The following is a 13350-nucleotide window of genomic DNA, read 5'->3' as shown; positions in this document are numbered from 1 at the left end:
TAGAAAAAGATTCTTGGAGAGAACTCATTTATGTTCAGGGGCCAGAAGTAGCCCCCTCCTAGTTTACAGGTTTCAAAGTTAAAACATCTTTTGGATTTTAATATTTACAAGGGTCTTATATTCCTTACTAATCCCTTACCCATTATTTCCAAGAGGAAATAAAGTTCAAATTGAGATAACAGACTTTTTCCCACAACCTCTTCCCACAGCCCTAATCAGCCATACTCTAAGCCAGCGGTCCCCAAGACTTTTGGCACCAGAGACTAGTGCTCCTATGAGAATCTAATGCCTGATGATCTGAGATGGAGCTGAGGCAGTGATGCTAGCACTGGAGAGTGGCTGCAAATACAAATGAAGCTTCTCTCACCTCCTGTTATGTGGCCCAGTTCCTAACAAGCCACGGCCTAGGGGTTGGGGACCCCTGCTCTAAGCTATTTTCTATAATCCTAAATAAAATGTAAAAAATTATCTGTATCTCTCGATAAATTGCATTTAGATCCAATCAGAGGAATATTATAGGAAAGAGTTACTTGTGATGAAAAACAGAGGTTAGTGGTGATGAATCCTTTTAATGGGAGCTGCGGATGGCCTTGAAAGTCAGTCTGTATTTGGAACAAAGCCATAAGGTTCAGAGCAGAGGAGAAAGAAGAGTAGTCATAGCAGACCACGGGCATTTAAAATAACTTCCTTTCTTATTTTGAGTTTATTTGAGTTTATTGAACATTCGATCAATACCAAATGTTATTTCATTAATACAAGTATTTTTTTTAATAATTCAATTCCATTTTTTGTTCAGTGGGAATAGGAAATAGGGGAAAAGAAAGAGTGAATTGTGTAGCAGAGGCAAAGCAGGAGTGAGGAGACCGACTTACAGAAGGAGGAGAAGAAAGGGAAAGAAGAAAAGGACATGAAGAGAAACGTCATGAGGAGAAAAGACATCTGTAAGAAGCAAAGAGAAAAAGAGAGAAGAAATTCAAAACTCTGCTGTTCGCTTGGACACGTGATATCAATTTCAAACATTCCCTTGGAAATGCTAATTAGCTGACTAGCTAGTATTAGACTTGTAACACTGAAAAAAATCTTCATTCAAAATGAGCAATTATCTTAGTTTTCCTCTGAGAAACTGGTCTCTGAGTTACTCAGCGGTGTTTATAACAATTCAAATGCACAGATCTGAGAAGATAGAAGTAACCCCTTCCTAGCTTAGAGGTTTTAAAATAAAAATTTTTGTATTATAATGTTTCCAAGGGTGTTTATAACCCTTACCAATTCTTGTCTGAAGATATATACATATATAAAACCAGCTCAAAACGATGGAGTAAACTTTCATACAAACTTTATGACTACTAAACTGTTTTATTCAAAGTCAGGTCAATTGTTTGGGCTGCAGGGCAATGAGAAAAAAAAATGCCTGGGACAGCTGAACTTGATTTTGTGACAGAGTTTTTCTGAGAGAAAAAATTTTTCCTCTATGCTCTTAGGTTCAGCACTTGAGAGCCTGCAAATTAAATTGACAAAGACAGATTAGTGAGACCAAAAAAAAAAAATGTAATTATGTATGAATATATAAATTACATATGCACAGCATATGTACTGTACACACACACACACACACACACAGAAGTTCTCAGCAAAGAAAAAATGACTCAAGGAGGTGGTTAAAATTTGGGGATTATATGCCCTCTGGATGGGGGGCGGGGGATGAGCTCTTCTGGGAGAACAAATGACTTCTGAGAAAGGCGGTAAGGGCATTTATGGAAAAACGAATGACTTTTTGAAAAAGATAAAGAACTTTTAGAAAAACAGGAGATGTGATCGTTTTGTGACTATGTCTGTTTGGATGTAGTACCAACTTCTCTCCCAGAAAAGATTAGAGTTGTCCCCAGGGAGAGGATTTATGACAATTGAGTTCTTTTGGGAGGCTCTGCTTTTAGGCAGATAAAGAATTTTAGAAACTCAAATGGCTTCAGCGCAAAATAATTTTTATGCCACAGTGGTTTATCCTGGACACAATCAGGTGCAATGCACCAAAATGGCACATATTGTGAACGCCTGGCTTTGCAAAATGGTATTTCAGTCAAGCTGCACAGAAAACCATTTTCTTATCACTGTGGCAGCCTATCTGTAAATTCACATTCCCCCTTATTCTGAGAAAGGTATCGCACTAATGACAGGGGCATAGAGGAAGAATTGTCTTCTTTCCATGAGAAAGAATAATTCCAAGACTTGAATCATTCGTACATCAAGCATATATATAGATCTTCAGCCTGTGTGGTATCAGGTAAATAGTCAGACACACAGCTCTGGAGTTGGAGACAGCTGGTGGGGAGACTAGATGTTTACTGAGTTGGAGAAAATGGTTCAAGGCTTGGGAGTGCATCTGGTCACTCAGACAGAGGCTGAGGATGGAAGATGACCAGGGGCAACATCACCAGCATTGCCAGTATAAAGGATAAAAGTGGGGAAATGATCAACAGAAATGGGAGGAAAACCAGGTAAGAGGCAATTCTGAAGAAAAAGGAGAAAAGATAAGCCAGTATAAGGCATTTCTTGGGATTAAAGGAAGCTTGTTACAAGTTTGTAATCACTGGGGAAGGAGCTCTTGGAAAGGAAGAGCTGGAACATACAGAGAGAGGGGAGAGCTGGCGGGTCCTCTCTCTAGAAAGCAGGAGGGACAATTTTCATCAGAGATGAACAAGAGAAAGGAGGGAAGATAAATCATTTAACCTCTCAAAGTAAGCCTCAGTTTCTTTTCTATAAAATGAAATCATTGCACTAGGTGAGCTCTGAGGTCTTATCATCTATTTTAACATTTGAATAAATAATATAATCCCACCGAGTCCGATATAGCTGTTTATGTAGTTTGATTTTAGAGTGGAGTTTTCAGGAGTGACACTGTTCATTATTCTTAAGGAAAGAATTGACAGACAGATTATATACTTCTTGGGACTACTGAAAGAATCCTTATATTTTAGTATTTTAAAGATATGGAGAGAAGGAGTATTGTTCAGTATCAATTATGTATTCCAGCCTGGCATGCATAACCTGAATCTAACCATGAGGAAACTACAGACAAACCCCAAAAGAGGAATGCTCTTTTGATTTTTATTTTTTTGAGGTACTGTACTCTTCAAAAAATGCCAACATCATAAAAGTCAAAGAAAGTCTGTGGAAGTATTCCGGATTAAGGAAAATTAAATTGACAGGACAACTAAATGCAATATCTGATTTTTGACTTAATTCTGTACCAGAGGGTAAAAACCCAAAATGGACATTGTTAAAGTCAATTAATTAAACTGGAATGTTGATGGTGGATTCAAAAAACAGTATTATAGCAATCTTGGATGGACTAAAGTTGATGAATTTACTGTGGTTATCTGAGAGTACTTCCAAAGAAAATAGACGATGTATTTTAGGGTAAAGGGCCATTGCCTTAGTCTGTTCGGGCTGCGCTGAGAAAATACCATGGATTGGGTAGCTTATAAACAGCGGAAGTTTATTTCTCACAGTCCTGGAGACTGGAAGTCCAAGATGCAGGTGCCCGCATGGTCACTTTCTGGGGAGGACCCTTTTCCTGGTTCAGTGCCAACGCCTTCTCACTGTGTCCTCACAAGGTGGAAGGGGCTAAGAATCTCTCTGGCACCTCTTCCAGGAGGCACTACTCCCATTCGTGAGGGCTCCACCCTCATAACCTAAGCAACTCCCCAAAACCCCACCTACTAATACCATCAACTTTGTGAAGTAGGATTTCAATATATTAATTTGGGAGAACACAAACATTCAGATCATAGCAGCCATGATTTATGCCATGTACTCTCAAATGATTCAGAGAGAGAGAGAGAAAGAGAGAGAGAGAACAAAATGGTAAAGCAAAAGAGGCCAAATGACAACCTGGGCAAAGAGTACACAGGTATTCAGTTTACTATGTTTATCCTTTCAATTTTTCTGTAAGTTTGAAATTAACTTCAAATTAAAAGTTAAAATATGGCTCTTTGCCAACTTTCATCGGAAGTTTCAGATAATGCTATTCCAATAATAATGCGACGCTTTGCTGGGGGAATCTTTCTTGGCATTTGAAATAATTGAGCTGACATTATTTGTGTAAAAAGCAGAAGAAAAAAGAAAGAAAGAAAGAAAGAAAGAAAGAAAGAAAGAAAAGAAAGAAAGAAAGAAAGAAAGAAAGAAAGAAAGAAAGAAAGAAAGAAAGAAAGAAAGAAGAAAGAAAGAACTAAGCATTTCATGGCAGATATACATTTGTAATGAGTAGTAACTCTAAAATGACCCCATAGTTTCTGTTCGTACATATATTTGTCTTATAAATTGCAGAAAAAGAAAAAGAAAAGGAAAATCATAATCAAACGAACAAGTGGAATTCTAACTGTTGCTAAAGCAGAGAATTCATAAAGGAAGTAGTCATGCTGGATGTGAAATTTGGCTTTGGGATAGACTTCTTAAATTGTGAGATACATAGAAAGAGAAGCTGATAGAAAAATCATCCTTTTTCTACTGCCAGAATAGTGTCTTAACAAGTCCTGGAGTGTCAAATGCAGGCTGAATTACTTTTTAAAAACAAGCAATAAAAGGGATGAAAATTACAGGGGAATTTGGACTAAACTAATTTTCCAATTCTTGTAACTCTAACAACAGATAATTTTATGATGCTGTGTATGTAAAATTATTTTACTCTTTGTCACTGCTTTGAAAAACAGCTTTTAATAGCATTTTCCTGTACAAACTGGTAACCCCTGATCTGTCTACTCTGCGTACGCTCTTTGGTTTTCTCGAGCCTGACTGACAATGCAGTCATCTTGCTGAAGGTGGCACTGTGCTTGAGCGCTGTCCTAGATGATGTGAGCTTGTGAAAAAAGGAGGGGCATGGCAGTGGAGAGGCAGCAGAGAGAGCACAGCTTCAAAGCATAAGGAGAGAACAGTCTGTTTAAGAAGCAATCCGTACCATCGCTGATGGTACAGATAAGGAACGAGGTCATGACGGGCCTCTATGCCATGCAAAGGTGTTGAAATTAAAATGGCACGACCTTTTGCCCTTATATCCTAATCTAGTAATGAATATGTCATTCACATAGTCATAAGTCCATCACCTTTTATTTCCCATCCTCTCACCTTCTTTCTTTTATTTGAAACGTTTCCTCCTTCCCTCTCTTTTTATTCTTAAATTTGCTTTCGTAACTGATACAGGTGTTTCCACAGCATAGAAATTATATTAATGGAAACCCCTTTGAGTGCTGGTCTCTAACTGACCTAGAAATATTGCCCTAACTACCTGAGAGGTATAGTAATTAAAGATTTTTGTGCTGGCCAGAAAATAATAAAACACAATACTGAAGGTCCAGTGTAAGATGTTGGCATTCTACTGGCTTTTTTGGGAGTAGATATGAGAAGTGGCTGTTGGAAAATATTTTCTCTATATTGATAATTGGTTTTTGAAGTTCATCTTAGTCGAGGAGAATGTGTAAGAAATGACTATTGAGGTCAAAGGTTTTTTCTAACAATTAGTGTCGCTCCTTCCCACAAGTCATTTTTTAATTCATTTTTCAAAAACCATAGATAATAGCTTTTCTCTATCAAAATATAAAAAGAAAAGTACAAATTCCATCATAAATTCTTGGCGATCCCCCTTATATTATTTCCGTAGGGGAGAAAGAATATACTATGTCCAGGTTCTGATTAACAATAGAGTCTGGGGTAGAAAAGCCAGCAGGACTTGAAAACACACAAAACCATTTTTAGTCTTGGTAAGTCTCGCTACAACTCGTTAAATAAACCAGCCGCAATGCAAATTGACATACTTTTTCAGTGACAAAGTGGAACTCCCCAGAAAAGCTCTCTCCTAAAAAAAGTCGGTGTGCTTTTAGGTGAGCCCTGTCCACATCTGGACCCTAGGGGTGATGTTCCAGACATGGTAAGTGGAGCAGGAGCGGAGGGAAACAATGAAAATGATTTGTACATTTGGAAACGTACTTTTAGGAGGAGTACTAACAAATGGTGCTCATAAAATGATAAAAGAAATGGTCGAGAAGTGATTTTTGTACAATCTTAAATTTATGAAACAATAAGAGAGGAAAGTGGGCAGACATTTCTTCTAAGGGAAAGCCAGTAAGGAACATGTAAAAGCCGTAGGAATAGTATAGGATTGTATTAGGACAAACTGCACACCAGGTATCACAAGGACCCTGCCCAGGAGGTTCTCTGGACTTCTTTTGTTATTTTTAAGAAACAGTCAACTTTTTTTGGTGAATGAACTACTTTATTCTTGTTGAGAAGCAAAAAGATAAACCAGCTAGCCCCTCAAGGTTCCTGGGGATATTTATCCTTTTCAATCACAGAATCTCAAAGATGAGAGGGAGCCTTGGAGATCAACTGCTTTATAAATGAGGACACCAGTTTAAACAATCATCCAAAGTGTCATGCAGGTGATAAGTGGCAAAGTTGAAACAGCAACCCAGTCCTGTCAACCACCAATCCACAGTTATATCCTCCCACACAAAACCACCTCCTTAGTCTACTTACACCAAATACACAGAAAGTTAAACTCCACCCCATTTCTAGATCCTGCAGCCCACAGCGGGGCTGAATAGCATTCCCATTAGCTCCACAGCTTCTCTACATGGCTGGGCCCCACAGAGAACAGGCACTAGGAGCCTCATCCGAGTGTTGAGTCCAGCTAAAACCCAAAGAAACTAGAAGTTTTGCTGAGGTGGAAGCTAGCCCATCTCAATGCCCCCGGGGTCACATGACTTATTTCCAGGAAGCAACACTGCATCTCACTTTTGACAGAATGTCTTCCTATTTGCCTTTGTAGGTTTCACAGCGGCAGCCTCCCTCGTGTCTTTGGCTTGGGCCTTGGCCTCTTACCAGAAGGCCCTCCGGGACTCTCGAGATGACAAGAAGCCCATCAGCTACATGGCTGTCGTCATCCAGTTCTGCTGGCATTTCTTCACCATCGCTGCCAGGGTCATCACCTTTGCCCTCTTTGCCTCAGTTTTCCAGCTGTACTTTGGGATTTTCATCGTCCTTCACTGGTGCATCATGACCTTCTGGATCGTCCACTGTGAGACAGAATTCTGTATCACCAAATGGGAAGAGATTGTATTCGACATGGTGGTGGGGATCATCTACATCTTCAGCTGGTTCAATGTCAAGGAAGGCAGGACACGCTGCAGGCTCTTTATTTACTATTTTGTGATCCTTTTGGAAAATACAGCCTTGAGTGCCCTCTGGTACCTCTACAAGGCCCCCCAGATTGCAGATGCATTTGCCATCCCGGCCCTGTGTGTGGTGTTCAGCAGCTTTTTAACTGGCGTCGTTTTTATGCTGATGTATTATGCCTTCTTTCACCCCAATGGACCCAGATTTGGGCAGTCACCAAGTTGTGCTTGTGAGGACCCAGCCGCTGCCTTCACTCTGCCTCCTGAAGTGGCCACGAGCACTCTCCGGTCCATCTCCAACAACCGCAGTGTTGCCAGCGACCGTGACCAGAAATTTGCAGAGAGGGACGGCTGTGTGCCTGTCTTTCAAGTGAGGCCCACAGCCCCATCCACCCCATCATCTCGCCCACCACGGATTGAAGAATCTGTCATTAAAATCGACCTGTTCAGAAACAGGTACCCAGCGTGGGAGAGACACGTTTTGGACCGGAGCCTCCGAAAGGCCATTTTAGCCTTTGAATGCTCCCCGTCTCCTCCGAGGCTGCAGTACAAAGACGACGCCCTTATTCAGGAGCGGCTGGAGTACGAAACCACTTTATGAAATAAAGGGCCTTGGAGGAGCCACGACCTCCAGGTGAGGGGTGACAGCAGGGCTGTGGCAATAACGAAACTTCACCCGAGAGCCGGGCGGCGAGCTGTCTTGCTCTCAGTCTGATCATCATCACGACCATCGTCTGACGCTCCATCCGCGGACGGCCTGCTGCTGGTCTCCTTTCAGAGCAGCAGCCCCGAGAGTCTCCCGTTCCACCTGTAGGGGACGTGCCAGCGTAGCAGACTCCTTGATGCGCCCAACTCCTCCTGCGCTGTCTTTCAGAGAGTCTGCCAGAGGGTACTATGGTTGTGGAAAATGTTGCCTCCGATCAATAGGGTGTTCTGACGGAATTAACTGCTCTGTGCATAAAATATATCCAGTCATACACACACAGACACACACGTACACGTACACTAAGACACACACCACCAGTCCTCTGTCGAAATAGCTTAGGTGATCTTTCTTGATGCAAAGCTCTGATTCCCACAGGAATATAAAAAACAAAGAGAGAGAGAATATATTCCTCAAGACTTCAGAAAAAAAATAACAGTACTGCTTAGAAAAGAACTCATAAATCATTCTCATTTGGAAACCAATACCTTGCGTGAAAAGCCTGTCCAGCGGACAGCAAGCTCAAGTGTGTTTACACGTGTATTAGAGTTGATAAAATGGTTTGTTTTCAACACATTTCAGGACTTGTTTTTTTATTTTAAATTTTCAGTTGAGAACATCTCTCATGACAGAAATCCTATGCAGCACATGGATGGCTTTTGGCAAGACCAAGGAGCTCCATAACTTAGTGATGTAAATTAAATGGTGATCATGATTCAGTATTCAATCACAAAAATTTAATAAATACAGGAAGAGGAAATGGGGGGAGGAGGGGCAAGGCAGAATGAGCGCCGAATCTCCCGGCGCGTGCAGCTCATCCTGGCCGGTAAGAGCAGAGCGGCGGGAGAGGACCGGGCCATGACTGGATGTTTCAAGTCACGGAATGTGCATGGCTCTGTGTGATCGCAGGCAGGCACGATTCCAGAACACGCCATGCCCCCATCTTTCTAGTGCCAAACATCGTCCAACCACGGGACTGACATGGAAGCCCTGAACTGAGAATGAGTGGCCGTGAGCCCCTGAAAGCAGAAGCTAGAATGAACAATCAAGTTCTCCATTGTGTACAGACTCTCCCACCACCTCCAATTCAAGGTCAAAGTGATGTGTCTTTTAGAGGCTTTGGGATACTTTTTAGTAAGTATGAGCAGACAAATGCAGTGAATATGCTATGAAAAACCCTTCTGAACTGATTGAGGGCTTATCACTAGATCCAGCTAAGATTTGTATTTGAATCATTTGTAAAGTCACACTCTTACAACAAGCTTCTGGTTTTAAATACCTCCGTACAGCAAGTAAACATTCCCCGCTTTCTGTTCCCAGTGTCCTCGGTCATGGTGCTTTTTGTTGCATTAAAAGTGCCGGTCAAACTTTGATAGTATTTTTTTATAGTTGGTGCAGAGTGGAATAACTCATGGATTATTTCAATATTTTTGTAATAAAAAATATAGGGTATACATATAGGCATCATCACTTTTTTTACAGACCTGGAATCGTTTAAAATACTTTAAGCATCGTAATTACTTGGGATGTCAGAAACTGGTCCACAAATTCCATCAGCCTGCCTCAGCAGATTGAGAACACTTGTCTCTTGCAAGATCACCCTTCTTTGTAATGTCGGTGCCCCCAGGAACCTGGCCAGGGGTGCTATCAGAATATCAGGTGACAAGAGAATCAGCTTAACTAGAAAGGGCTTGTCAAGACTGGCCATTGTTTCCCAGGAAATCAAAGATGTAAATGATTACTTTCATCCATCCATTACGATAAACCTGACCACAGTGGAAGATGTCTTAAATTTCCTTCCCTGGTTTTATATTAACCCAACTGAAATATTAAATATTAGTCAAGTCACACACACACACACACACACACACACACACACACATAAAAGAGTCAGTTTAACTTAATTATTCGGTTATTGGGACTGTCCAATTCACTTAAAATAGTCAAGTTCTATAGCCACCACCTCTAATGGGTGTGCCATACAGAGACTGCTGTTCCCATGATGACATCCACAGGAAATGACAGAGCACTCAACCTAGGACTTCTTTTGGTACAAAACAAGCAATGTTTAAAAAATAGATGTCAGTAGACGTACTTTTCTAGTACGCCATGATTTGATCCTCCAAGCAAGATTTCACTAAAATATAACCTTTTGTTCGGATATGAAAAGATTATCTAGTCACCAGTAAAGGCCCAGGAAGATATTCTTCTTGTCAGCAATTGTAGAAGGAAAACATGATTGTGCTGCCAAATTCTTCACTTTTGTGCAGAGCCATGAGTTTTTAGCTTCATTATTTCTGAGACAACTTTTAATTGATGATCTTTGAATTGCTCAGCTGAACTATACCTTTCATTCCATGAGCAAATAACAGATAACAATTTAATAGTGTCAATCAACACAAACGCAACAAGCCCCATCACTCTTCAATCACGTAAGTCCTAAATTATTTCTCAACTTGATCCCTCGTTTAACATGTGAAGAGTCAAAACAAGTACTATGTGAATTAAAAAAAATGTACTGTATTTTGTTTTGGAGATGAGAATGCAGTCAGGACGGTGTACAAAGTTTGAATTTTTTTAATGATTTCCCAAATACTGTAAATACTCTGTTATCCAACATACTTGAAGATTTTGATGTTTTAGTTAGTCAAAAATTTGTGTTAAGGAAATGACATCTCTAACATTAATTAATTACAAATTTTCGCAAGATTATAAGAAAAAAAAATTTACTTCCAAGGTAAATCATGACTTAATCTTGCTTCCGTGATTTTGAAAGCACTGCACTGACATCAGATTGTGTGGTAATAACAACTTTTATTAGTTTCTAGACACACAGATAACAGAGAGTTTAAAGTATTAGGATTTAAAGAGACATCGTCAATGTACAAAAGGAACAAAGTTTGATTTTTGAATTATATTTTAATTATTCCTAAGATTTCATTTTCAGTCTGCCATTAAGTCTTTCTCATAGAGTAACTGGGGATTCCAAAAGGAAGAAGCCACGGTTAGCATGCAAACCGGAAATGCTGAATTTTTAATCTGTGCTCTCCGACTTCCTGTGCATGAGTTTACTGAATTCCTTTAAGAGGAGAGATCTGCTCTTTATACTCACTTTTTGCATAGGATAATGAAATTTTCTAAAAGAAAGTATTATAAACTTTATTATTATTACTTTCAAATTAGCATTTCTAAATGAAACCATATTTGAGATTAAGAACATATATATCTTAACCACACTGAAACTTTAAGCATTTGTGTGGAAGAAAAAAATCTTTTTCTTGTAAGTCAAAGTTTGGTCCCCCAAAATGACTATGTCCTTTAAATTCTCTTCTCACATCTACATTATCTCTTACTCAACTATGTGTTGTCTAATTCAGTAACATGGACTTTGCAGACACTAGGTTACTATTCATTTATGATAATGCTGTGAATCTAACAAATGAAATAACTTTTCTTACTGACATGGAAAGAATATTTAGTTCAAGTATTAGCAAAATATAAAATATAAAGATAATCTGAAGATAAAGTATGATGACGTTTTTATGCTTAATTTCTAAATGCCCAATTTATTTTGATCTATGAATAAATAAAATGATAGCACTGACCAATTAAAAGTGAATGGAAATAATTGAAATCTCAATGACTGTTTTTAAAAAATATTATATAAATGTGTGTATGTTATATATCATACACACACACAATAAAGTAATAGATGAAATGGGTAAAGTATATGCTCCCCTTCATGCATAAGATTGGTATGTTATTGACACATAAACTTTTAGATGAAAAGCTTTTTCCTCCTTCTTTTTCAACCTCAGCTCGAGCTTACAGTACCTGTCTATAAGACGTCAACACACCTGTGAACTTCGGCTGGAAATACCTAGATAGAATTTAACACTTTTAGCTTGAATGAGCTTTATCACTCCTTAAGCATCTCATCTTTTAAGCAGCTGAAGGGAATAGTTTTGAGTCATTTCAAAGTTTCCTTCTCTGAATTAACTGAATTGAGCAAAGAAAACCTCTGATGTCCTTACCAGGATTGTGTAAGGTTACACATCTGCCTTTAAATGTACCAAATGCCGTTGAGTGGAAAGGAGTTCTGACACAATGTTTAGACAAGAATCCAGAGATATCTTTTCTAATGAACCATTTTCTAGACTAAATATGTGCTCCCCTGCATTCTCGCACATCTTCCCCATTAGCCATTACTGTTGCTATATAAAGCCTGGATGACATGCCTGCGTTTTTATGTTTCTGAGGAGAATTCCTTAAAGCCTTTTTAAAAATAGCTCAGATTGCCTTTCAGAAACATAGCTCAGAGGATGGTTGAAGTTCATGGTGAAAATACAGCAGGACTGAAGTGGTTGTTTCTATAATTTCAGTGATGGATGCAAATCAACTCATGTTCATTTATCTTCAGCAATCCAATGTCACTTTTGAAAACAATCAAAATGATTGCTTCTGCCAGCTTGTGACTCATAACACCCCTCTCTCCATCTGAAGCAGGAACATTTCAAAATGGCTAAAGCCAAGCTATTTCACTCTACTGCTGACCTCATCCCTGCCCCCCACTCCCATTTCCAAGTCTCTGGCCCTTCTCTGTCTCAGGCCGTGAACTGATCTTACAGTTGGGCTGCATCTCCCCACTCAGGCAGACTATACTGTCCACTGCAGTGTTCTCTCTGTAGACAGGAGTCTTACCCAGTTGCTATTCTAAAAAGGGGCACATGGAAAGATTCAATACGTGCCTGTGTCAACAGCCTCAACAGTATAATTACTCACACTTAGAAGTAAAACTCTGTGGAATGTGGGTGGAAATGTATAAAAACACGATGAGCCATTTAATTTTGCAAATTGTAGCAATTAGGCTAGCTGCACACAACCTGCTCTCACAACAGAAAGCCAAACGGAAGAAGTGGCAAACAGCCATTTGGCCCGCAGAAATGAGGGGTTCAGAAACTCTCCCTTGAGTGTTTGAAGCATCATGTTGTTTCACCATCCATCTGAAGCTCTTTCTCTAGACTCCACAAGAAAAAAAAAAATTAGGCTTTTGTTATATTGTATGCAATGGTCTAGCCCAGAAATGGAAAACCTTCCGTCAACCTTGTGTGGCTCATGTTCTGCTAAATAAGAGCCAATTTAATGTCCCTGAAGGGTCTAATTGTTTTGCTAAAAATATTTTACTGATATAAATATATACTAACATAATATGTCAAAAACACTGGCTAAATAAAATTTTCGCCTGTTTTTTTTCCCTTAGATTTTCTTTCAGTTTAGTTCCCCACAGTGAGAGAAGTTTTCCATTATAGAGAGCTTATCATGCGCCTAATGCTGTGCTAACAAGCTTTATGTATATGATCTCACTTAAACCCCACAACCACCTATGAGATGAGTACCATTTACAGATGACAAGACCAAAGCCCAGATATTAACCAATGGCCAAGTTCCCATAACTAGGAAATAGTGGATCTGAGAGTCAAA

General features: G+C 39.5%; 1 protein-coding gene across 2 annotated transcripts in view; it reads left to right on the top strand.

The window, feature by feature from the left end:
* XKR4 (XK related 4) overlaps positions 1-13350 on the top strand; it is a 388695-nt gene that overhangs the window by 369379 nt on the left and 5966 nt on the right. Inside the window, exon 3 of one of the 2 annotated variants that reach the window (XR_005654109.1) lies at positions 6821-10301. Coding sequence is in view for 1 of the 2 variants with exons in the window: in XM_039868929.1 (XP_039724863.1) it covers positions 6821-7767 (947 nt within the window). In the remaining variant the exon portion in view is untranslated. Of the gene's footprint in view, positions 1-6820; positions 11484-13350 lie in introns of those variants that run through there. The other variant, XM_039868929.1, reaches the window with a different exon arrangement.

The sequence above is a fragment of the Pteropus medius genome, unplaced genomic scaffold (genome assembly GCF_902729225.1).
Source record: "Pteropus medius unplaced genomic scaffold, Ma_sr-lr_union100, whole genome shotgun sequence".
Lineage (NCBI taxonomy): Eukaryota > Metazoa > Chordata > Mammalia > Chiroptera > Pteropodidae > Pteropus > Pteropus medius.
Note: the sequence above shows the minus strand (reverse complement) of the source record. Positions and strands in the feature narration are given on the sequence as shown.